This window comes from Ictidomys tridecemlineatus, chromosome 8, assembly GCF_052094955.1.
Source record: "Ictidomys tridecemlineatus isolate mIctTri1 chromosome 8, mIctTri1.hap1, whole genome shotgun sequence".
Lineage (NCBI taxonomy): Eukaryota > Metazoa > Chordata > Mammalia > Rodentia > Sciuridae > Ictidomys > Ictidomys tridecemlineatus.
This window is the reverse complement of record NC_135484.1, coordinates 105,647,709-105,673,138: the sequence shown is the minus strand read 5'-3', so window position 1 is coordinate 105,673,138 and position 25,430 is coordinate 105,647,709. Positions and strand designations below refer to the sequence as shown.

The 25,430-nt window shown below is 36.9% G+C and overlaps 1 protein-coding gene across 4 annotated transcripts; it reads left to right on the top strand.

Moving 5' to 3' along the window:
• Positions 1–8,761: 8,761 nt before the first annotated feature.
• Enpp4 (ectonucleotide pyrophosphatase/phosphodiesterase 4) lies at positions 8,762–24,657 on the top strand. Of its 4 annotated transcripts, none has more exons than XM_078019938.1 (4): positions 8,762–9,140; positions 17,840–18,201; positions 18,842–19,012; positions 21,121–24,657. In XM_078019938.1, exons 2-4 carry the CDS (start codon positions 17,982–17,984, stop codon positions 21,483–21,485), a joined length of 756 nt encoding a protein of 251 aa, XP_077876064.1. In that variant the 5' UTR covers positions 8,762–9,140; positions 17,840–17,981; the 3' UTR covers positions 21,486–24,657. The 4 variants fall into 4 exon arrangements, with proteins under 4 accessions (XP_077876064.1, XP_005318671.1, XP_077876062.1 ...); XM_005318614.5 differs by having other exon boundaries at positions 8,876–9,140; positions 17,343–18,201; XM_078019936.1 differs by lacking the exon at positions 8,762–9,140 and adding an exon at positions 9,205–9,402 and having other exon boundaries at positions 17,343–18,201.
• The last annotated feature ends 773 nt before the right edge of the window (positions 24,658–25,430 follow it).

The window sequence follows — 25,430 nt, the reverse complement described above, 5'->3', positions numbered from 1 at the left end:
ACTCAGTGAGACCCTGTCTCTAAATAAAATATAAAATAGGGTCGCATGTCCCTGAGTTCAGTCTCCAGTACCCCTCCCCCTAAGAAAACATAGGAAGGTGGTTGGCAACCATGATGCTGGCGTAATTTGGAGAGTTGGGTCTGGGGGTTAATAATGATTCCACTATTATCAAAGTAGCAGTTGTAAAAAGGCAGAACTTGTGAAAAGTCAGAACTTGATTGGCTCCTGAAGAAAGGGACCAGGTGACTCCACCTCCTTTTCTCTGAGGATGTACTTTGGGGCTGAGTATAGATTCTGATTAACAAATACTTTGCTCTATCAAATTTTTTGTGGGTCTGCAGAATCTGTTAGAAAGTGGCTTAGGCCTAGTACAGATGGATGGATGAGTTGCTTCCAATCCTATGCTCCTTTCTAGCCCAATCATTTTATAACAATAATTGCTTTTAACTTTGGGATTTTACTATAAGGAGTTATAGTTATTAAAACATTTTATTTTGTTTGCATGTTTTTATCTTCAGGAAACATTGACACCATCAAATTACTGCTAACCAATTCTGTACTAGGAAAATGATGTCAATGGAAGCAGCCTTCTCCTTATCTCTGAAAAATGATGCCAACAGGGCAAGTATCTTTTACTTTATTGGATGGAAGAAGGAATTGCAATACCCAAGGCTGCTATATCTGGAGCAAAGATATTTACATATGTCTAACAAAACCAGTTATATAATTGACTTAGGAACTTATATTAAATAAAAAATGCACATGGTATTTGTGACAGTTGAAAAATAGGGCAGGATCCATCAGTTTTGATCATGGTAAAGAAGGGACAGGTATTTAATGATGAAAGTTTGGCTAAAACAGTTTAAGACAGTCAGCCAATGTGAAATTACCTGGAAATCTTGGGCATAATTTTTAAATTATGCTGTTTTTTATCTTCCTCCATAATATAGCTATATGGTTGGATTGTGGGCCTCAACATCTAAGAGAGCTGGGCCATGACCCCATTGGTAGAACCATTCCTAGGGATGCACAATCATTACCAAAACATTAGTGCATAAGGAGCACCAAGATCTCAGATCTGAAAACAGTGGGGAAGACAATTGGGACTGGATGTATTCTGTTGATGCTGATGATGTTTGTGCCTTGATAATTTAATTTCAGTGTCAAGCTTCAAGGCCAGCAGGTGCATTGGGGAATTGGAGCATTTTTCAAGTCAGATTTGCATTGCTATGACCAAAATACCTGACAAGGACTTAGAGGAGGGAAGGTTTATCTGCAGTTCCTGGTTTTAGAGGTCTCAGTTCATAGGTAGTCAGCTGACTCTATTACTCTGGTCCCAAGGTGCTGAGGGCCATTACCAAGTAGGAATGACGCATCGAAATTTCCTTGCCAAGCGTACCCCATGCTGCTTAGAGGACATTTGATGGAACATTGCATGCATGCTTATAAGGTGACCTTGCTCAAGGACCAAGGCGGATTCGGGTTTAGAGCTGATCAGGTTTGAGGAAGTAACCGGCTCCTTGAGTTTAAGGCGTTGCCAGTTTAAGATAATGGGTTTTAGGGAAGTTGGAAGTTGAAGATTATTGCTGGGATTAGGGTGTTCCTGCTGCTTGTTCCCATTGAGTTCTCGTGAGATTAAAATGGGATTTGGAGAGAGCCTCGTGGAGTAGGTGGTTGGTGCAGGAGACAGGAGAACGCGTTTGCCCCTGGACCTGTGTGGAGGTGGTGTGAGAGCTGGAATAAAGAATTGCTGTTTGAACCTACAAAGCTGTGAGTGCCTCGTGATTCTGGTGCCAAGCCGAGACATTGGCCTTGGCACCAAGGTGATGTAGGACATCATGACTGAAGATAAGGACAAAGAAAATAGATTTCCTCATAGCAGCAAGGAAGCAGAGAGAGGGAGGGTGAAAGGGGCATGGGGAAGATGCTCTCTTCCAGGGCATGCGCTCCTCCTCTAGCCACACACACCTGTCTGCAGTTATCCACCCAGCAAGTCCATTCAAACTAGGATGGAATGATTGACAGCTCTCCCAATCCAATCATTTACCTCCTGCATTAACACAGGAGTTTTGGGAGACACCTCATGTGCAAACCAAAACAGGCTTCTTAGATCCATGGGCTATTAAGAATTGAAGGGATGGTAGAGGCCATCAAGTTCAATCTTAGAATCTGCCAGGCCTGAATTTGACTACTTAAGCTGCCACTCAGTTATTGAGCAATCTTGGGCAATTGTCTCAACCTTTTTGAGCATTCATTTCCTCATCTGCACAGCGGGGCCTGTTATAGTTTCAACCTCTTAGGATTATTGTCAGATAAGTGAGGTAAAGAAAGTAAGGTACTCTGTGCAGTATTTGACCATGATAGATGTTAGAGATTACAGACATTACATCCTGAAAAATCTTGCTGAATTTGAACAGTAGTCAGGGTGAGCTGGAGTCCCAGGAGAATTTATGTCATATCCAATTCAGCAGAACTTACATTTTCTATCATTTGGAGGATATGATTATGCATATCCTGTTTGTTCATTTACTAGGTGCATGATTATAAAGAGTAGATAAAATTGACATCCATACAGCTGGCATGTGTGGTGAAGAGAGCAGCTGACAGGTCATGGGAAAGGGCTCCCTTCATCCACTGCTACCACATGCACTGTAGGTCTCAGTTCTGAAATTACCACAGAACTTCAGAGGTTACGAAAACCACATAAGACCCTTATGTAAAAGCACTATGTGGACTGTAAGGTACTAAACAAATTCAAAGTCCAGTTACTACCCTGCTGCAGTCTGGCTGGGCACAAAATCACAAGCCATTCATGCAGGAACAAACTTTATTTTTGAAACTGCCACCAATGCCCCCTACGCGTCCGGGAAGATTGCCAATCCACACACTCTGAGTTCTCCCGGAACCCCAGAGGAAGTTCCTCCCCCGGAATTCCCTCCTACTGCACTTCCCCAACCAATGGGAACTCTCTGGAAGTCCCTAGCAGGCCCAGGTGAACAGCAGGAGTCCAATATCCATATGAATGCAAATCTTAACATAATCATATCATCTCTATGGCTAGCTGGCATCACCTTTCAACCAAAAATTCCATGCATCATATTACTTGGCTGTGGCTGTTAGCACTACCCTTGACTTCCCTCCCTAATTTAAGCAAGTCCCTAGCCAAACTGAGGCTTGTATCTGCTGAATGTGCCTGATCATGAGATTTCCAGTAAAAAATAGAAGTTTTCTGATACCACACAAGATTTCCTGGATGTAAATCTTCAGGGAAGAGAACCAGGACACTTTTTAATAGAAGCCGTGGATGACTTTGTGGCTTAGCAAATTTGGGGAACAGAAAACTAAAGAATGCAAATATGTTAGTTAAGTAACATATTACTCGATCTGAACTCAACCCAATTAAAATGTACAGCTCTTTAAATATAGTAAAGGGATATTTTAATTCTAGAGATTTCAGGTAGGACCCTAGAGGGGATTTACGGAAAAAGAGAATTCCTGCTGGACAATGTGCTGCAAGCCTGTAATCCCAGAGGCTCAGGAGGCTGAGGTGGGAGGATCATGAGTTCAAAGCCAGCTTTAGCAAAAAGCAAGGCCATAAGCAACTCAGTGAGACCCTGTCTCTAATAAAAATACAAAAAAGGGCTGGGGATGTGGCTCAGTGGTCGAGTGTCCCTGAGTTCAATCTCCCCCCCCCAAAAAAAGAGAGAGAATTCCTTTAATCATACTGTTAGGAAGAATGCTTATTAAATAAAGTCCACATACACTTTTTTGGTAGTTCTATAGTTTAAAAGAGATATGAGTATCTTTGGTGAAAGCTATAGGAATAATAAATGATTAGAAATAAAATAATAAAATCCTGAAATAAAATAAAGCATCCTGAGCCACTAGGATTACAGGTGTGTACCACTGCATCCAGCCAAACTGATATTTTTTTTAAATATTGATTTTTTAGTTGTAGGTGGACCTACAACTAAAAAATCAATATTTTTATGTAGTGCTGAGGATCAAACACAGTGCCCTACGCATGCCAGGTGAGTGCTCTACCTCTCAGCCACAAGCTCAGCCCTCTGAGCTTTAATCAACCTCAATCCTCAATTTTCAGCCTCAATCCCAAGGACTCCCTACATACAATTATTTTGCAAGCAAATGGAATTATTTTCAAAGATTAACACACTTTTTAAAATCTTGATGTCTTTGTTGATGCTCTTCCCTCAGGCAGATATTAATGATTACTCAAAGAGATCTACATTCTTCTGCCCAGAATGTGTTGAGGGAGGCATGAAGGTGTTGGGGGGGGGGGATGAGGGAGGGAGGGGGAAAAGAATGAATGAATGAATGAATGAATGAGAATGAATAGAAGATACTTCACTTCTGGCTTTGAAGATGAAGCCATGAGCCAAGGAGTATGGGTGGACTCTAGAAGCTGGCAAAGGCAAGGAAATAGATTTCTCCCAAGTTTTCCAGAGAAACACAGCCCTACTGAATTCTTCTAGACTTCTAACTCCTAGAACTGAAAGTAAGAAATTCTGTTGTTTCAGCTGATAAGTATGTGGTATTTTTTTTTTTACAGCAATCATAGGAAATGACTGTACCATCTGACATGGAAAATTAAATACTAGCTTATCCTAGATTAGTTTCCTCACTCCTGCATTCTCTTCCTCTTTTGGACCTGTCTTTTTGCATGTACCTTACTTGATGACATAGGCACAGAACTACTTTTCTTATTCTCTTTTCAGATATAAGTGATAGAAACTCAACTAAACCTCATTTAAGCAAAAGGAGAATTTATCATTATGTAAATTGAAAAATTCAGGGATGGAGCTTAAGGGAAACTTGGATCCAAGTGCTTAATGTTGTCAGATATTGGGTTCCATCTTTTGGTTCTGCTTTCTTCTTCATTGGCTTCATTACCCAGTAGACTTTCCCTTTACAGTGACATCAGAGATCACCAGCACCTCCAGGCTTATATTTAACTATTACGCTGAAATAATTTTTCTCATTTGTTTAAAAAAAGTTTTAGGATTGAGTCTTTTGGACTGGTCTGCAGCAGGTCCCCAGCACTGAATCAATTCCTATGGTCTATAGAGTAGAATGGGCTCTAATAAGCCAGACTTTGGTCAGAATTAGGTAACCAGCTCATTCCAATTTGCTTGTTACTTTTCTGGTTTTATATTAAAAGTCTCAGGCCCCAGGAAAGTCCTCAGGTCTGGGTAAACCAGGACAGTTGGCTCCTTCCTAGTCCAGCTTGGAGATGTGGGGAGTTAAGGCCAGCCCAGTTTGATTCCCATAGACTGGCATGAAGGTAGTGGTTTCCCAGAGGACCCACCAGAAGATGGAGGAATAAATGCTGGACAGGCAAGAGCAGCACAGCAATGTCCTCTCCATTTGCCTTTCTAGATGAGATGCCCCTTGAGAACAGAATATTTTTGTATCCTTTGAAAAATTGAGCACCATGCTTTCCGCATAGAAAACCCTCAAAAGAATTTCTGCTGCTTTTTTCACAACTTTATTAAATATCAGAAAAATATAGTTTAATGAAGGTTACACAGAAAAAATTTTTTAAAACATAGTGTAGTATCAATCTTAACTGAGATTATTTAAATATAATATTGCTAAAAATAGGATAAGTGAAGAGTTTTACTTAAATGAACTTTCAGAGTCACTAATGTGCGATGATTTCCTAAGGTTCTTTCTTCTCTTATATTAAGATAAAAACCTGCATTTTGTTTTCTTTTTAGTAATAGCTATTAAAAAATGAACCTTAAAATATACTCCTAGTGATTGAACTTTGATTCTTTAGTTTCATTTTTGTGGTTATTTAATTAGAGCTAAGCAGTGGACAGAAGTTGTTTTTCTTGGGCAGGGTGTGGCTTTTGCTCTGAAACCTTTTTCCTGTAACTTCTAACATCTGACTTAATTCCTGCCAACTATGAGTTATACGTCACAATTAGGAATTTAAAGGAGAAATAATTGCATAAAGAGCTTTATCTTTAACTTTGAAAAGGATTGGATTTAAAACATATTTTGTGATAATAAACACTAAATCTTGAGTCTAGTTCATGATTAAAAAAGAAACTAACTCTGACTACTTCCAAATCTGACATTACAAATGGAGACAAAGACTCTAGTTGGGTTAATTTGTGTGAATTTAGCCAAGTCAGTGCTCTCTGGGAATGCAACATTCATTTGTAAATAATGAATTCAGACTATTGTCTTTAACTCATTTCAGTCTATAACACAAAATGGGTGCAAAGGCTTTATGTGTAAAATTCCTTTTCAAAAGCTGAGCTAAAGAAGACAAGTGAATATTCTTAAATTCATTATCTATGTCTAAAACCCACATTAGAAATGAATTGTATTGCTGCTACATTTTATCATTAAATTCCTACAATGAATTTATAGTAAACTTTATATTGGACTTCTAAGCATCCTTTCCATCTCCCTACCACTGAGGGAAAAAGTAGAGTTTGGGAAATCCTGTCCATCGATGTGCTCAAGGTGTGGACCTAATTACTGGTAACTGCATATTCTCTGCATGCTTAGATTTGAGCATGTGGCACTATTCTAGTCAAACTGATTGAAGGAGATGGTGCCAGAGGTTTTTGAGATAAAAAAAATCCCAGAAGCCACTTCTGTCACCCAGTAGAGGTGAAAATGGATCATCTGGCTCCTGTTGGTACTGGTAGTTATCTTAAAACCAGTACAGGAGCCAGAAGTCACTGTATAAGAATCCAAGACATGATTAACATTGTCTGGTTGTTAATTCAACCAGCTCTGAAGTCTCCCCTTCCTCTGGATTCCTTGTTCCACAACATGGTGTTTATTATTTAATCCCATTTGAAACCATATTTCACTTTTGGTTGAATAGTAATATATGGGGGAATAACAGAAGCCTGGTGCCAGAAGGTCCTTATGTGTCATTTTGTCCCTCTGTTCTTGACCACTGATTCTTACAAAGGAAGTGACCAGACTACATGGGACTTTCGGATCTGATCCAGCCACACAGGCAGTACCAGTGGTTGAAGGTAGCCCTTTTCTTTGATGACTGGCCAGTTATTATCTATCATTGACCCAAACAAACAAACAAACAAAAAAACAAAGAAACAGAAACAAACGTACAATTTGCAAAGTTCCTCTGTACTGCTGTGCTTAAGGTATGGACTACACGTCATCTATATGGCAGTCAATTTTGTCTACTATTTAAATAATTATGCCCCTAGTGAGTGAAAAATCATGATGTGCATAATCATATCCCCAAATGCCCAGAAAATATAAGTTCTACTGAATTGGATATGATACAAATTCTCCTAGAACTCAGGCTTACCCTACTGTTCAAATTGGGCAATATTTATTTTCAGGTCATAATGATCATTTCTAAAACTTAAAATGTTCAAATACTGTGCTGAGTACCTTACTTGCTTTACCTCATTTATCTAAGAGGTTGGTACTGTAACACTTTATTGTGCAGATGAGGACATAAATGCTCAAACAGGTTGAGACAATTTCCCAAGAGTTTTCCGTAACTGAGTGGCAGAGTAAGTATTCAAATTCAGGCCTAACAGATGCAAGAATTTAGCTTGATCTGACAGCCCATGGACCTATGTATGGTACCCCAATTCCCCAATGCACCGGCTAGCCTTGAGGCTTGAAACTGGAAATAACTTATCAAGGTACAAACTAACAATCAACAGAATACATCTAGCCCCAATTGTATCCCCATTTGCTTCCAGATTCTTGGTAATGACCTTACTTTCAAGCTCAGACCAATGGGCCAAGCTCAGACTTTGATATCTAAGGTTACTATTGCAAAGAACTGATCCAGGTACTGGGTTTATAACTATTAAGTCCTTAACACCTGAGGCTATTGCATGTGATTAATATTCTTAATTCATTGAATTATACTTCTGGCTGGGGGCATCTGGTGGAGATAGAATTGTGAACCAGAATAAAAATATTTATCCTAGAACTTGCATTTTAATGAGTGTGAGCAATAAACCTAGAGCACATTAAAATATCCCACTAGATCCAACAATGATTTAGTGAGTACTTCTATGCCAGGTTCTGTGTTTGGCACTGCAGATAAGAGAAAAAAAGAGACTATTCTCTCTTTGTGCCTAGGCAACCCAAATAAGTTTACATCTGTAATTTCTTTTTTTGCTTGTAAATTACATTATTTAACTGTTTGACTTACTTTCTTATTAAAGGCAGGAGCCCCCCCACACACACACATCTAACAAAAAATGCTCATTTCCCAATTGTGTGAAAAGACAAACCATAACAAATTTAACGTGGAGATTTTGATTGGCTTTTATTTGAACTTCTTGAATCTGGCAACACCTTATTCTCAGCAGAATGAATGTGTGGATAAGCTGAGCTGAAGAGTGATTTCAAAGAAAAGGGCGCAGGAAAGCAGAAACAGAACAAAGGGGGATTATTTCGAAGATACTTTACTTTGTAAAGCTGGAAGCTGAGGGACTTTTCTTTTAAAACTGTTCAGTTTGGGAATTTAGCTATTAACCTTGGAACTGGCTAAAGTTTCTCTATACTTGTGCAGAACTGTGTGGAACAGCCAAAGCCATATTCCCTGTGGCCACCTTAAAGAGTCAGATCAGAGTAACTAAGGGAAACTGGGAATGGTAAGCGGTGGATTTGGCAACTGCCAAAGGACTTTCAGGCACTCGTTAGAATGATAAGGAAAGCACGAAGTGGGAGAGAGGAACAAACCTGTTCTCCTAGGTCGGGTTCAACCCCATCAAAACACCTGTCTCCAGGTGCTACGTGAATCTAACCAATCAGAAAGGGAGTTACAATGAACACGAGCTCCGGCATCCAATCCAAGACAATGTCTCGGACTCCGCCGCGGGGCCGGCTAGCGCTGAGCTTGTTCGCCATCGCTCGCAGGACAGCTGCGCACTCTTGCGCCGGCAGCAGCGCGGATCTGTGGCAGTCCGGGCTGTCAACTGCGGTGCGGACGCCCGCTACTGCGCAGGCGTCTCAGGAAGAGCTCGGCCTCGCCCCTCTCCCTCGCGGTTCCTGTCGCTAGCAAGTACCCACGAGTACCGGATTCCGCCAGTGCCGGGTTCCGCTAGCGCGGAGTTCCGTGCGGTGGCGAGACGCGGCGGGAGCTGCGGCGGCGACCGGTGAGTCTGAGCTTCGCCCTCCTGGCGTCCTGAGGGAAATGCCACTCGCTCCCGAGTCGGCTAGGGGGGTTGAAAATAAAGCTGGCGAGACTCTTTCCTCGCTCGCGATCGAGACCACACGCACGCACGCGCACACGCACTCCCGGACGCCGGCGGGGGCTCCGCGAAGAACCCCGCGAAGAACCCCTCGAGGCTGGGAGGGAGCTAGTGGGCCGAGAGGCAGGCGGGGAGCGGTGAGGGGAGAGGAAAGAAAACTCAGCAGGTGGACGCGGAATCGGGGAAGAGGAGCTGTAGTGCTTGGGGTGCGGGGAGGGAAGTTGGCTGAACTGCGGTGGAAGGCGCGAGGCTGGGCCGGGGATGAAAGTGGAGGGCGACGGGGCGGGGCGGCCAGGTGCAGCGCTCGGGACGGAAGGCGTTTGCTTTTAAGGGAACACTATCCAGGGACGTGCATCTGTCTGCATATTAGTTTAGGTACTACCTATGATTATTTAATTGTGTTTAAAACTTAGTTTTCTAGAAAACAAGCAAGCCAGACAGTAAAAAGATGCCATTTAAGTGCTTTTTTTAATGGGCCAAGTATTGTGTTAAGTACTTTACAAACAAGGCTACAACTTCTTGAGATAATAGCGGCCTATTTTACAGATGAGGAAAGTGAAGGGACCTGTCCAGGATTGTACAACTAATGACAAGCATGTTTACATGAGGTCTGACTCCAGAAGGGCTTTTCTGAACCAGCAGGCGATCTAAAGACTTGACAAATACTGTAGGACATCAGCTGCCTGTTTCTGTATTATGGTTTTTCTTCCCACTCTCCACTCCCCAGAGATTGTTTCAGTCTATTTTACAGAAATGAGCATGAAACACTCATTCTCTCCTTCCTCCCCCCTTTATCCCTCTCCCTCATCTTCTTTCTCCTACCTTACACAAGTTGCAAAATATAATTTGGAAGAAGTTTTGATGAAAACAAGGAGTACATTCAGAGTGTTATTTTGCAATGTCAGAAGTCAGATGAGTGTTACTGATTTGAATATGGTAGAAAATTTTGCATGCTAGAAAATTGGAGAATAACTTAGAATCCTAGATTTTTAAGACTGAGAAAGTTTTTTAGGGAGTTGTTATAGTTTTTCCTCAGACTGTTAATGAATTAACTTATAATAGCAGGGCATGGTGGTGCATGCCTATGGCTGGGGAGGCTGAGGCAGGAGGATCATAAGTTCAGCCTCAGCAATTTAGCCAGACATTATCTTAAAATTAAAAAAAAATGTGTGTGTGTGGGGGTGAAAGATATGGGGAGAGATAATCTAAAGGTAGTCATTGATATTATCTACACAGACAATTGGTGGGAGCTGTCTTGGATGCAGAGGTTTTAAAGTCCTGATGCACCGGGGGTTCAGAACAATTATTGCACCCTGCAAAACTTGAACTTTACCTTTGCTTGGATCATGAGGCGAGGCGTGGCTCCAGGAGTAGGCAGTCATCTGTGGAGTTAAGTTACACTTTTCTGTTCCTTGGTAATCCTACCCCTTTGCTCTTTTTGGGATAGACTATTCCATGGAACAGCCTCCCCCAATAAAACCCTGGGTTCGAGGCATGCTCTCTTTTTCTTGCCTGACTTGCCTCCTTTGTGAGAGCTGCATCAGAGAAGCCATCACAGAACCCAAAGAAAAAGATATTTCTCTGTCTCTGTGTGATTATTTCATGCCAGCCCAGTTCATCTGGAGTGACTCTGGTTTAATCGTGTGTTGTGACAGACAATAATGCTGTTTTAAAGCTGATAGGTGTTTCATTGTACGGCAGGGCAGGTGGACTGCTCATGGTGACAGATATCCTTTCCCAACTTCACAAGGGCTAAGAATGCCAGTGAGAGTTGACTGACAGGCCTTCCATCCAGGCAAGAGAGTCATCCCAGAGGAGGTAGGAGTCCCCTGAGTTGGGATATCACATTGTAGGAACTTCCAGTTGCTGTTGGGATATAGAGCAAATAGGTCTTCTTTTTTCCTTTCCTTTTGATATATATATATATATATATATATAATTTATAAATAATAAATTTATTTATTTTGTGATGAAAAATAACAGTTTCTCCCAGTCATTTATAATGTAACTATTTTGTTCCTTAAAAACTACTTGAGCAGCTAGGGAGGCTGAGGCAGGAGGATGTGGAGTTCAAAGCCAGCCTCAGCAAAAGCAAGGTGCTAAGCAACTCAGTGAGACCCTTTCTCTAAATAAAATACAAAAGAGAGATGGGGTTATGACTCAGTAGTCGAGTGTTCCCTGAGTTCAGGTCCTTGTCCTCCTCCCACCTACCCCAAAAAATTACTTGAGAACTTCTCACTGGTGATTTGCTTATAGCTAACATTTGCTGTTAGAATGAAACAGAATGTGGTAGACATAAATCTAGGCAGGTAAAGCTGTGTTAACAGTTTGGAGCATATTACTGGATTTGTTAACTTGCTAGTACTAGACTTGTACAGTTATTGAGAACATGAAATTAGTAAAAGCACAATAAAGCTACTAATTGCTGGACTTCAACTTTATCATATTTAAAGAGAGATTACCCTAAATTATTCATAATTTATTTTATAGTTTTATAATAATATTATTCTGCCTGTCATGGTACAGATTTTTTTTTCTAACATAACAACTTTGTAACTAGAGTAGATAATAGAAACTAATTTTGAGGGCCTGTTCTGTAACTTTTCTGCATTCCCAATTTTAAACACAAGGAAACTGAAACTGAAAGAAAATAGATTTGAAAAAGATCACCCATCTACTAAGCTCATTATTCTGGGATCTTTCTAACTTCAGAGTCTATAGTCTTTTTGCTTTGTCCATGTTAACTGAGCTTAATGATAAGGACAGGCACATTTGGGTCCAAGCAGTGTGTGCTGAGAGATTACTGAACCCTAGAGTTAATAGCCAGGATTCTTTGAGCATCCTTTATACTCAAGATTAGGGGAAGGATTTTGATTTATATTTTGAGAAGGACAAACACAGGATTTTTATTGTGGTGGTGTTTTGCATATGGGAAGTGGTGTACAGTATTTTCACATTTAAGCACTCAAATCTGTATTATGGGGGCTGAGGTTGTGGCTCAGTGGTAGAGCGCTCACCTACCACATGCAAGGCACTGGGTTCGATCCTCAGCACCACATAAAAATAAAAAATAAAATAAAAGTATTATGTCCAACTACAGCTAAGAAAAAAATCTGTATTATGGGATAACACAGTTCACATATTTTTGTGGTAAAATGAGATGACAAAAGATATTTCCTGTTCTGTGGTGGGGCATTTAAGAATATAATTTCACTTCCCTCTGCTTTTAAAAATGTAATACTTTTATTGGGGTATTAATCATGTGCCATTCAGTTTGCTCATTTAAAATGTGCAACTTTATGGAATTATTCAACCATCATTACAATCAATTTTAAAACATTTTTATCACTCCCCAAAAAGCCTCATACTCACTAGTGTTTGCCCCCATTCTCTCCCAGTGTCTAGCCCTAGGTAATTACTGATATACTTTCTTCTCTATAGATTTGCATGTTCTAGGCATTTCAGCTAAATGGAATCATGTAATAGGTGTTCTTTTGTGACTGCCTATTTCACTTACCCTAATGTTTCGTTGTTTATCCAAGTTGTAGCACATTTTAGTACTTCATTCATTTTTATTGCCAGATATCGTATTATGTGGGTGTACCACATTTTATTTAGTTGGTGGTGGAATAGTTTCCACTTCTTGATGATCCTGCCGTCAACTTTTATCTGCAAGTTTTTGTGTGGATATACGTTTTCATTTCTCTTGGGTAAATAGCTGATATTAGAATTGTTGGGTCTTATGGTAATTCTTTAACCTCTTTGAAGAATTGCCTGGATATTTTTATTTTTTTTAAGGGTGGCTGTACCATTTTACATTCCCACTAGCAGTTTATGAAAATGCAGATTTCTCTATATACTCTCCAATACTTGTTACTAATCTTTTCTATTTAACCATCTTAGTGGATGTGGTATCTCAGTGTGATTTTTTAATTTGCATTTCTTTAGTGACTAATATGTTAAGCATCTTTTTATGCGTTTATTTGTTATCTGTATCTTCTTTGGAGGAATATATTTTTAGTTCCTATGCTCATTTTTAAATTGGATTATTTGACTTTATGTTAGTGAGTTGTAAGTTTTATTATATATATTCTAGGTACAAATCTCTTACCAGACATATGATTTGCAACTATTTTCTTCCAATTCTGTGGGTTGTCTTTCACTTGCTAGATGATCCTTTGAAGCACAAAACTTAATTTTGATGAAGTCCAGTTCTTTTGTTGTTGTTGTTGTTATTTGTGCTTTTGGTGTGGTATCTAAGAAGGTTTTACTTAATCCAAGATTATAAAGATTCATTCCTATATTTTCCCCTAAGAGCATTACAACTTTAGTTCTTAACTTAGGTTCATGGTCAATTTTGAGTTAATTTTTATATGTAGCAGAAGATGGATTCTCCAAATTCATTCTTTTGCATGTAGATATTCAGTTGTCCTCATACCATTTACTGAATTGATGTGCCACCCCTCTACTCTTAGAAGTAACTATTGGAAAAATTTTGGACATACTCTGATATTCCATTTGTAGTCATTCCTCTAGGGCTTAGTTTTTTAAAAATAAAACTTTATCGTGTTGAAGCTCAAACAGTGTTGTAAAGAAGTCTTGGTGTTGTAAAACAAAGTTGATTTAAGCATAAATCCTATCTATCCAAGATGACAGCCTGATTATTTTGATTATTTGTACCTCTGTTTTGAGTATAATGTATTTTAAATGGCATACACATATATATATATATATATATACATATTTACATATTTGCATTCAAGAATTAGTTATATTTGGGGGCTGGGGATGTGGTTCAGGCGGTAATGCGCTTGCCTGGGATGTGCGGGGCGCTGGGTTCGATCCTCAGCACCACAAAAAAAATAAAATAAAGATGTTGTGTCCACCGAAAACTAAAAAATAAATATTAAAAAATTCTCTCTCTCTTTAAAAAAAAAGAATTAGTTATATTTGATATTTGTTGAATGATTATTTAAAAATTATCTAAAAGAATGTCTGAGCAAGGTTTCATGTGTAGAAAATAACTTAAAAATGTTCTGGAAGCACAAACTATTACTAAAGAGTGGTTACAGGTCACTTAGAAGTTACCAAGATAAGTAACAATTATCTTTTACATGTCTTTGTAATACAGTGCAGTATAATGGATGAAAGGTAAGGTTGGTAGTTATTTCAGTACCCTTTTCACAGTAATTTACAAGCATGTTTGACCTAGGTATGGGAGGAATTTGGACTTCAGTATCCTTTGAACTTTTTTTTAAGTGAAATATTGTGAAGATTGAATGCCAGGAAGATTAAGTTGGCAGCAGATGTTGGGTGACAAGGGGGAAGATGATTAAGGTAAGAAGGTGAGTTAGAAGACAGAAGAGCCACAGACAGGAGTATTGAGGACTTCAAGGAGTACAGCAGCAGTGGAGACAGGAAAGAGTGGGTAGCTGTTAAAAATGCAGATTTTTGGCCTGAACTCTAGACTGACTGAATCATAATTTTCTAAGTGTAGATTGGACATCTGCACTTTTAACAGCTCTCTTCAGTGATTCTTGCTACAGTCTTGTACTAGATGATATAAAAAGTGAGGATTGACTAGACTGGTTGACAGGGTACTAAGATATCTGTGTGTCTGAGTGAATGGTGAAGTTATTTCCACTAATGAAGGGGAAAAATTTAGAAGTGTAGAGAATGCATTCCTTCTTATATATATCTGATTGTACATTTCAGCAGAATAGTTTGCGCAGTGGATTGGTTGGGAATATAGAATGATTATTTAGGGATAAAGCCAGGTTGTAAATAATGCATTTTTTAAAAAGTATATTTATCTTTTGTCCTTGAAAAGATACTGTGTCATGTCTTTGCTATTTTAATTTACTCTTATTGGACAAATATTTGAGAATCAGGAAGTACCTGTACTCAGAGTAACTAGGAATCTACAGAATCCAAGACTTCATGGAGATCTTGTGCCTTTGACATAAGTTCTCAAATTGCTGGAACCTACAGCACCAGCTCACATAATAGTGTTGTCTGATTGAACAATATTCTCCTCTGAAAGAGGAGTTGAGTTATGCATAAACTCTATGGTAGAGTACAACACAAAACACTGAATGAAAATGGAAGTTCTACTAAATGAATTCTTGATAGCTGGAATTGCTGGCACAGTACGATGGGGTCTGTATCTGTAGGAGTGTACTTCATCTATTACTCATTAGAATTGTCACTCTGTCCTATTGAAAGGTAGTTTGATTTTGTTATTCTGCACAGTTTCTGGTTTCTTTGATGGCATCAGCAACAGATGTCCAAAGTACCACATTCAGATTGCCACCTATCTTATATTGATATGGTAGAGGATCTTCCAGACAAAAGACCTTCACAAATATGATTTTGTACCTTTTGATTTCAGAACTTTAAGTCATTAGTTTTCAGAGAATCACAGCTTCAATCCCTAAGTATTTGAATGACTACCAGGACACAGATGTATAATGAATATACAATGAATGGCTTGTGAACTTAATAATCATTATTAGCTAGCTTGCTGCTATTAAAGCTGCATGCTCCTGTAGCCAGACCCAAGGATTTCTGAAATAATGAACTGTATATCTCATTCTGACCACAACCTTGCATCTTTGCAACTTTCATGGAAAGTTATTCCTAAGACATCTGTTCTTTGACTCCATCAGAATCTTTAGTTCAAAAACCTCTCTACTTCCTGCAAATCGGAAGTTTCAGCCTAGATGCTGCAACTTGAATTTCAGCCACTCTTTTTTTTTCTTTTTTAAGACAGGATCTTTCCGTGTTGCTTAGGGCCTTGCTGTGTTGCTAAAGTTGAACTTGGGATCCTTCTATCTCAACCTCTTAAGTCCCTGAGATTACAGATATGTGCCACCCTACTGGCTTTAGCTATTCTTTAGTCAACATCTTCAGCCTAATCATCTTTCAGTTTCAGCCAGAATCTGAAGCTTGGGTTCGATCAGCTGCCTTTTGCTCATGCCTGTGCCCGGGCCACTGAGTTGATAGGGAAAACAATGTCACTTGTGAAAATCCATGATACCAGCTATTAGCATTACCCACCAATGTTACTCTTTCTTCGTTTTCTCTCCCATTCTCCACATTGACCATTCCATACATTTTCTATAGTCCTTAAATCTCTGAACCTTTTTCCACCTTACTCTCTTTCAATAATTGACCCTATTTCCAGCAATGCAGAGAGGGCAGCTCCCTTCACCCTTAGCTTTTGCTCCTTCTGTCCTGACGATGGAAGGTGTATCCTGTCCATCTAAAGCAAATCGTTCTGCTTAAACCATATATCCTATTTTCTTAGAGACTAAAGAAGGTGGAGAATGAAGGCAAGGATATTTATTAGATGAAAGGAGTTTTTGATATCAATGAATTATTTTCAAAAATAACAAATAGTTATGTCTTCCACAGTAAAGTGGAAATTTAAGAGGGATGTGATAATGAAATTGATTTCAGCAGCTGTTGAATTTCTTCAGAAGTTAGTCAACTTCATGTAAATATTGGGATAGTACAGACTGAGTGGAGATATTTTTCTTAAATAGCATTTATTTATTAATCTCCTTTTTTAAGCCAGTATTTTTTAATAAGAATGGTCAGTGAGCCAAAATGGTAGAATTTCCACTAGTTATTTCTATGAATTGAACTATAGGATACTGTTTGATAAACTAGAAAAATAATCTGTTTCTCTGGAACTTATGAAATCTTGATATTGTTTGTATTTTGTACAAAAGAATTGCTTTTATTTTTCCGCTTTCTGTTAAGCCTTTAGAATAGTTTCTACTGCTACAGAGAACAGGGCTGTCAAACACGAGTGTTTATTGGGGGGGAAAGAATGACCCATCTTACCTTCACAGCATGAAGGCTGAAGTAGGACATGTATAATGGGAAATTGGAGGATTAAAGGCAATTTTAATTTTTTTCCAACTTTAGCTTTAGTAAATTAACCTTAAATGACATTTTGTAATTTTTAAGTTGATATAGGTGAAGCTGGCATATAAAAGGTATATGAATATTGATTCTCATCACCCATTGGTTGAACTTATGAATCGTAATCCAAATCAAATAGCATTACTACTTATGATTTGTGTTTTTATATTTTAGGAACCCTGATTGCTGTCCTTCAACGTGTTCATTATGAAGTTATTAGTAATACTTTTGTTTTCTGGACTTATGACTGGTTGTAGAGGTAACTCTTCATATAGTTTGCCACCCAAGTTACTGCTGGTGTCTTTTGATGGCTTTAGAGCTGACTATCTGCAGAACTATGAATTTCCTCATCTCCAGAATTTTATCAAAGAAGGTGTCTTGGTAGAACATGTTAAAAATGTTTTTATTACAAAAACATTTCCAAACCACTATAGCATTGTGACAGGCTTATATGAGGAAAGCCATGGCATTGTAGCCAATTCCATGTATGATGCAGTCACAAAGAAACATTTTTCTGATTCTAATGACAAGGATCCTTTTTGGTGGAATGAGGCAGTACCTATTTGGGTGACTAATCAGCTTCAGGAAAACAGATCAAGTGCTGCTGCTATGTGGCCTGGTACTGATGTACTCATTCACAATACCACACCTTCCTATTTTATGAATTATAGCATCTCAGTGTCATTTGAGGAGAGAGTAAATAACATTACGACGTGGCTCAGCAATTCGAACCCACCAGTCACCTTTGCAACACTCTATTGGGAAGAACCAGATGCAAGTGGCCACAAATATGGACCAGAAGATAAAGAAAACATGCGCAGGGTATTGAAAGAAATAGATGACCTCATTGGTTACCTAGTCCAAAAGCTCAAGATGTTAGGATTGTGGGAAAATCTTAATGTGATTATTACAAGCGATCATGGGATGACTCAGTGTTCTGAGAACAGATGGATAAACTTGGATCTCTGCATTGATCGTTCGAACTACAGTCTTATAGATTTGAGCCCAGTTGCTGCAGTGCTCCCCAAAATAAGTAAGTAGACTTTTAGCTGAGTGATACTATTATTTGAATGGAGCATTTGGTTGAGGAAGGAGAGTTGTATCAAAGAATGAAATGCTGGCTTTTTGTAGTTCAGCTCTATACTCAGAATACTAAATAGAGTAGGATGTTTTTTCCTTCCTAATTTACAAATTTTGAGCAATTGGTAGTTATTTTTCTTTTTATTTATTTTAAAATTATTCACACTAAGGGAAAAAGGATATTTTTGCTTTTAAAGAAATCTTGGATTTTAGTGAGATATATCTTCTACTTATCATAAAATTAGTAATTGGTAGTAAAACATAACTTATGTTTACTTGGGAATCTCCATATAAATATTGTTTCTTTCTATAAAGGTGGATAATCATTTTGTGGATTACCACAAAACGAAGAAGAGTTTGTGAATGCTTGATATAGGGATGTGTGTGTGTTGTGTTGTGTGTGTGTGTGTGTGTGTGTGTGTGTGTGTGTGTATTCATCCTCAACACTGTCACATAATTCTGCTCTGTTGTTTTAAGAATTCAGTTATTTAATAGATGACATTGTCCAGATCTAATTCCAGCTAATCTAGTTAGATATGTTTTTCCTTATCAGGTAACCATGACTTTTTTCCTTTGCTTTTTCTTTTTTATAGATATAACAGAGGTTTATGAGAAACTGAAAAACTGTAGCCCTCACATGAATGTTTATCTCAAAAAAGACATTCCTGACAGATATTATTACCAACATAATGATCGAATTCAGCCAATTATATTGGTTGCTGATGAAGGCTGGACAATTGTACTAAATAAATCATCATCAAAATGTAAGTATTTATTTAGGGTTTTTCTGTTGTATCCTAGGAATACATCACACACTATGACACTGTTCTGTTAAAAGGGCACTTTGATTTAGATATATTCACACAGTATTATTAGTTCATTTTCCTATTAGATGATGGTCAGGTTTTCATTCAATAGTAATTTACAATAACTACAATTTCACTTTTCAACTAGAAGGATGAGTGACCTTAAGGATGAAGCTGTAGATTTGCTTTTTTTTCATGGCTCTGGAGATTGAACACAGGGCCTTATGCATGCTAGGCAAGCACTCTACCAATGGAGCTATATCCCCAGCCCACAATTTACTTAAAAAAAAAAATCAAAAGTGCAGTTGCTGTCAGCAATTTTCAAAATGGTTCTCTTGATTTGTAGAAAAAAGAAGGGAACCTAAGGAAACAAATTTAAAGAAGAGAGATTAGCTATTTCAAATACCTTTTTTTTTTTTTTTTAGAGAGAGAATCTTTGTGTGTGTGTGTGTGTGTGTGTGTTTGTAGATGGACACACACAATGCCTTTATTTTTATTTGGTGCTGAGAATTGAACCTGGGTTCCAGGTGCACTATTTCCTTGAATAGCATAAGCTATTTAGAATACTTGACAAGAATCAGAAAGTAAACAAACAGAAAAATCCACCAAGTAAACAGGTGTATCAAAATCTCTCCTTAAACAGAGAATATGTAGGGGTGAGTTTTAGGTCATGCTGCAACTGAAGTTCATTTGTCCATATTTTATGTTCAATTTTAATACTTTAAAAAATAATCTGTAAAAAATAGAGTAAAAAATTATACTCCTTTGCAGGGGTCAGTAAACATTTTTTTTTAATAAAGTGCCAGTTTGTAAATATTTTAGGCTTTGTGGACCATTGATTGGTCTCTGTCTGAATCACTCAACTCTTCTTTTATAATGCAAAAGCAGCTACAAATAGTATGTAAGCAATTAAAGTGGTGTGCTGCAGTGAAACTTGGTTAACACAAACAGGTGGAGGGCCAATTTTGGATATGGGCTGAAATTATCAGATCTCTGTTGTATAGCAATCTAGGAGAATTAGGCAAGGACAACACAGACTCGGAGTCAGTGGGGTTTGTGTATTATTTATATTTATGCTATTTTATAAACTCATTATTTTAAACTTGGAAAATATGGGAAAGAGAACAAATCTATCCATAATCCCTCAACACAGATATAGACAAATATTAATTTTACGAGTTTTCCTCTCCTATTCTTTTTTCTATTACATATGTAGGCAGATTTTAATATTATTAAAATCATAACATCTGTCTATATCTATATTTTGCTTTTTGTCATATTGATCAAATTCTTTATTTTGAAATATTCTAAATTTACAATTAATAATGTAACATACATCGATACTTATCATTTAGTCATCTACACTTAATTTGAAAGTGGGAATTTATTAAATGCAACTTATGTACATTAAAAGACAGTATTTGTTAAAACAAAGTTAACACTTGTGAATCTAGTATTGGAGTTCCATTAGGGACCATTCCCTGTTTTTCTTTGAGTCAGACTTTTACTGGAATTACAAGTTAGAGTAACCTTGTTGCATTTTACATTTGATACAAGAATCCCTCTTGTAAAATTCTCATCCATCTTACCATCCTGTTTTCAAGCATTTATTAAATCTTAGTAAGCCAGTACATTATGCCATCCTATTTCTTAATCACAGGAGCAATTGAGATGAGTAAGGCTGCAGATTAACTTTTCCATTCATTGGTCTTCTGCTCTGTTCAGCCTGACAACACTTTTTATCAATGGTGCTGTTTTTAAGTGAGTTTTTACAAATAGTGCTGGAGATTGAGAGATGAAGTAAGTGAGGCTAGTACTAAAAGGTAAGTACATTAGGTTGAGAAGTAGTGTTAAAGTCTGAGGCCATGGTGCAATGGGCTAAGGGGTGTGTGTGTGAAATAGGGGACACGGTTGAGTTGAAAATACAAATTTTTTTTTCTGGCTCCTGTCTGGTTCAACTAATCAGAATCTTAATAGAAGAGAATTAGGCTATCAAGAAGTATATTTACACTAGAAGTGAGTTTTTTATTGATTATATTTACTAACATCATTTTGTTCTTTTTCAGTAGGTGACCATGGTTATGATAATTCTTTGCCCAGTATGCATCCGTTCCTAGCTGCCCACGGCCCTGCATTTCACAAAGGCTACAAGTATAGCACCATTAATATTGTGGATATTTATCCAATGATGTGTCACATCCTGGGATTAAAACCACATCCTAATAATGGAACCTTTAGTCATACCAAGTGCTTGTTGGTTGACCAGTGGTGCATTAATCTCCCAGAAGCCATTGGAATTGTTATTGGTGCACTCTTGGCATTAACCACTCTAACATGCCTCATAATAATTATGCAGAACAGACTATCTGTACCCCATCCATTTTCCCGACTTCAACTACAAGAAGATGATGATGATCCTTTAATTGGGTAACATGTACTGAGATTTATACAAAGTGTCTTTACATAATCTCAAAACTAAGGATATATCCTAGGAATGATGTTTTAACTTTTTAACCATGAAAAAGTATACTTTGAAAGACAACTTAGACCAAGCATGCTAAAATTACTTTTTTCCCTTGTGTTTTGTTTTGGTTCATTAGCTAATACAAATAACCCTATCCATAGTAAAAATGCTAGTAAATCAGTTAACACCATCTATTTCTCTAATTAGACATAGCTTTTGAGAAAAATACTCTGCTTTCTTTTTCTCTTTGCAATGAAGATGATACATTTAAAATGAAAATATACCAAATTTAGTAGATGTGTTTTTCTAATAAATTTATATATTTGTAAATGAAAAAAACCAGAAATCTTTATGTAGTTCATGAATTTTATGTATCAGGAAGGAAAAATTTTCTATATTTTTATATTTACCCTTATTCAATTTGTATCCCAAATAAGTCCTTGAGGTAGGAAATTCTGTGATGGTTAATAAAATTGGTTAGCCAGGCAGAAAAAAAGTTCTACCATACAAAGAAATCATCTTAAGGAAAGCTATTAAAAATCACATAAAAACCAAGACCATGTGATACAAAGCTTGAGTTGTCACTGGTGTATGTTTAAGTCCTTTAAGCTGTTGAAATCTCAAAATGTATATCTTTTGAAGAAGATTATTGCTAATGAGAAATTCAAAAGAAAACAGAGGAAAGTGCTCTTCTCAATTTGTGTTTAGTGGCTTTATATAAGTTATTGATGTATGTGTATGCACAAGTGTGTTTGCATGTGTAGGTGTGTAGATGTTATTATAAGAGGAGGTTAGAAGGGACTGGACTGTGGTCAGGTTTCCACAATCCTGTAGAGCACAGCTCTCAGGGGAATGTTATTTTTGTACTTCATTTTGGTTTAGTTTCACCTAACTCACAATCTAAATCTAGAACTTTAGAAAACTTGTTATTTTTTGTTTCCATTTTAAATTTTTTTCCTGAAATATTTAAGTATAGAGAAATTTATGACCTGAATACAATTTTGAATTTGATTGGGTCATAATGATGAAAGGAGATTTTTATATTTACTTTGTGACTTTATATCTTACTTTTTAGATAGTAGAGTAGGTAAGAAATTTATAAAATGGAATTTGGAGATAGGTGCATTGGTACACACCTGTAATCCCATTTACTTTGGAGGCTGAGACAGGAGGATCATAAGTTGAAGGCCAACATGGGTAACTTAGCAAGACCCATTCTCAAAATAATTTTTTTAAAAGGACCATCCATGGACATAGCTCAGTGTTTAGAGTGCTAGCCTGGCATGTGGGAGTCTCTGAGTTCAGTCCTCAGTACTACAAACTTTTTTTTTTCAAGAAAATAAGTTTAGTGTCTTCTAATTTTTGTACCATTCCTACGTGAAGTGACAGAATAGTGTTAGTGCTGCCTCTGTTTTTTCCTCTAGTATTTGGAATCACAGAAATAATCAATTTCATATCTTTAAATATAATTCTTCAGAGCTAAGAGTTTATGTGAATAACTGTCATCCTACCTTTATTAAGTAGCACCTTCTAATAATTAAAATTAATTTGAAGAAACTGACTTGTGGCAGTATAGATTATATCCATTGGAAAAATTGGATTTAAAAATCATTCATCAGGACCTGAGAAAAACAATTAATAGTGTGGTCTTTAAAGTTTTGGCAGTATAAAACACACTTGGTAACTGTTTTCAGAAACAGTTATAATCTGTAGTAAATATATAGCTCAGTTAAATGTTGATGTCTGTGATGATAAAGAACAACACTGGTATCAGTCTTAAAACATATAATGTATCTGTGGGAGTCTCTGTTAATTTCCTGATCCTAATATTTGGTGCCCATTATATTTGGGATTTTTGAGAGGCATTTCTACACCCTGTATAGATAATCCATGCTATTGGTTATAAGTTGAATTAAGAACAGTATAGACCTGATTTTGCTTTTTGATAAATTTTCTGATTTTTTAATTAGTTGATCTCAATAAAGTAATTAAAAAGTTCATTTCTACCTTAATTATCATTTAAAAAATAACAATGGCTATAATTGTCACATTTAAAACTTTTTTTCCTCTAAGTCATGGATATTTTTGGAAAGTCTAATATTTTCAGAATATTTGATACTAGTTGAATGGAGCTTGGTCCTTGCAACATTATGGTTTTTAGTGATTGCATTAACTTGATTGGTGGTTATGAGTTTCAGAATTCTACAGGGTATCCAACCCTTGTGTGAATTTTATATAGGATGAAATAGAAAGGGATGTCCTCTCAGTGTTTTAACCCCTTCACTAAGAGGTATATTTTGTCTTTCATTCCATTCTCAAAATACTATATTAGGTAAATTTTTAATGTATATTGATGAGACAAGAAGAATAGTATTTGTTTAATCCAAGAGAAGTTTATATATCATTAAATTGAACTTTATGGTAATTCACTTGTATATTTCAAAAAAAATGATTCCTGTAATAGTCTGAGAAAGTCTTGTAAAATTAGCCTTTTACATTAAGGTTTTAATGTGTATTTTGTTAAATGATTAATGTGCCGTTGTGTTTTCTGGGTATTAGAAAGCATTTCAATATATAAATATAGAACTATTTATGACAACTCTCAAAGGTAATAGGAAAACTTTGGATTAACTTTGGTTAATTCAGTGTGAGTTCAACATAAGTACATTTATTTATAGCATAGGGACAATTGTGCTGCTGTTGATAATGTACAAGTTTGTCTGATAAACAGCAATAGAATAAAAATATTATTGTACTAGGCACTAGGCTTCCTTTAAAAATTTACAGTTAAATTCTTAGAACATTAAAGGAATAAAATGCCTTTACAGTGTTTTTGTATCTCTCCCCCCCCTGCAAAATCTTGTAAGCTTTAAGGATTATTACATTTAATTCCTCTTATTTGAAGGGATTTACTTCATTGTTAATGCAAAGTTAGACATGAAGGACAAAGATTAGATGTAAAGTATTTATTATCAATTCTTAAAATAATGTGTAAATAAAATGAGTATGCTTTAAAGAAATTTGTATGTACTACCTTAAGTTAAAGTAAAACATATTTTTACTGTATTGTTTGAATTTGTAGATAATGACTTTGCATATGATTAAAAAATTTATGTGAATAAAATCTTCCAAAACATTATGTTTTAAATATGTTGTCCATTTGCAAAATATACCTATTATGATAGATATATTGTCAAGATTTCAGTGATTCTGCAAAAACCTCTACAGTCATTCATTACAGGTTTTATTTTTTTTAACCCTGGACCAAAAATGTAACATTCAACTAGAGATTTAAAACAGTGTGTAAAATGTACAGTCTTGCACAAGAACATCATTGGAAAGAAGTTGCAGAGCCTCCAGAATTGTAATTTATTGACTTAAAGTAGAAGGGAAGAAGTTTTAAAAGCTGATTGCAAAACAGTAGAGGAGTGGTTATAGTGTTTAAGCTTTGTTTCATTTGTAGCTAAAAATACTTAATAACTTATCTAGATGAATGTAGATTTAATACAGTTCCCTCTAGTAGAAGAGAGATTAATTCATTTTATGTTTTTATGTTCAGTGAACGCAGCTAAGAACTGTGGGAAAAACATAAAAGATACTTTCTTTACTTTGAAAGAGAATTCTTTAGAAAGTGGGAAAACTTTATACCAACAAATTAGTTATACTTACTTATGACTTAACTCTTGCCGCTGAAATCCTTGGATTAAGACTAATTTTTCTAGGCTCTGTGCTTCCCTGTACCAGCTTTACCTCTTCCCACCAACGCACATAGCTGTTGCTTGGGAGGGTATGTGAGAATTCCAATGTTCCAACTGGGTCCTGGGATGTGGTCACACAAACATTCTAATTTGTACCCTAATGTATGCATGCGTAGATGATTGTGTCAAATCTACTTGTCTTATAACTCATGTC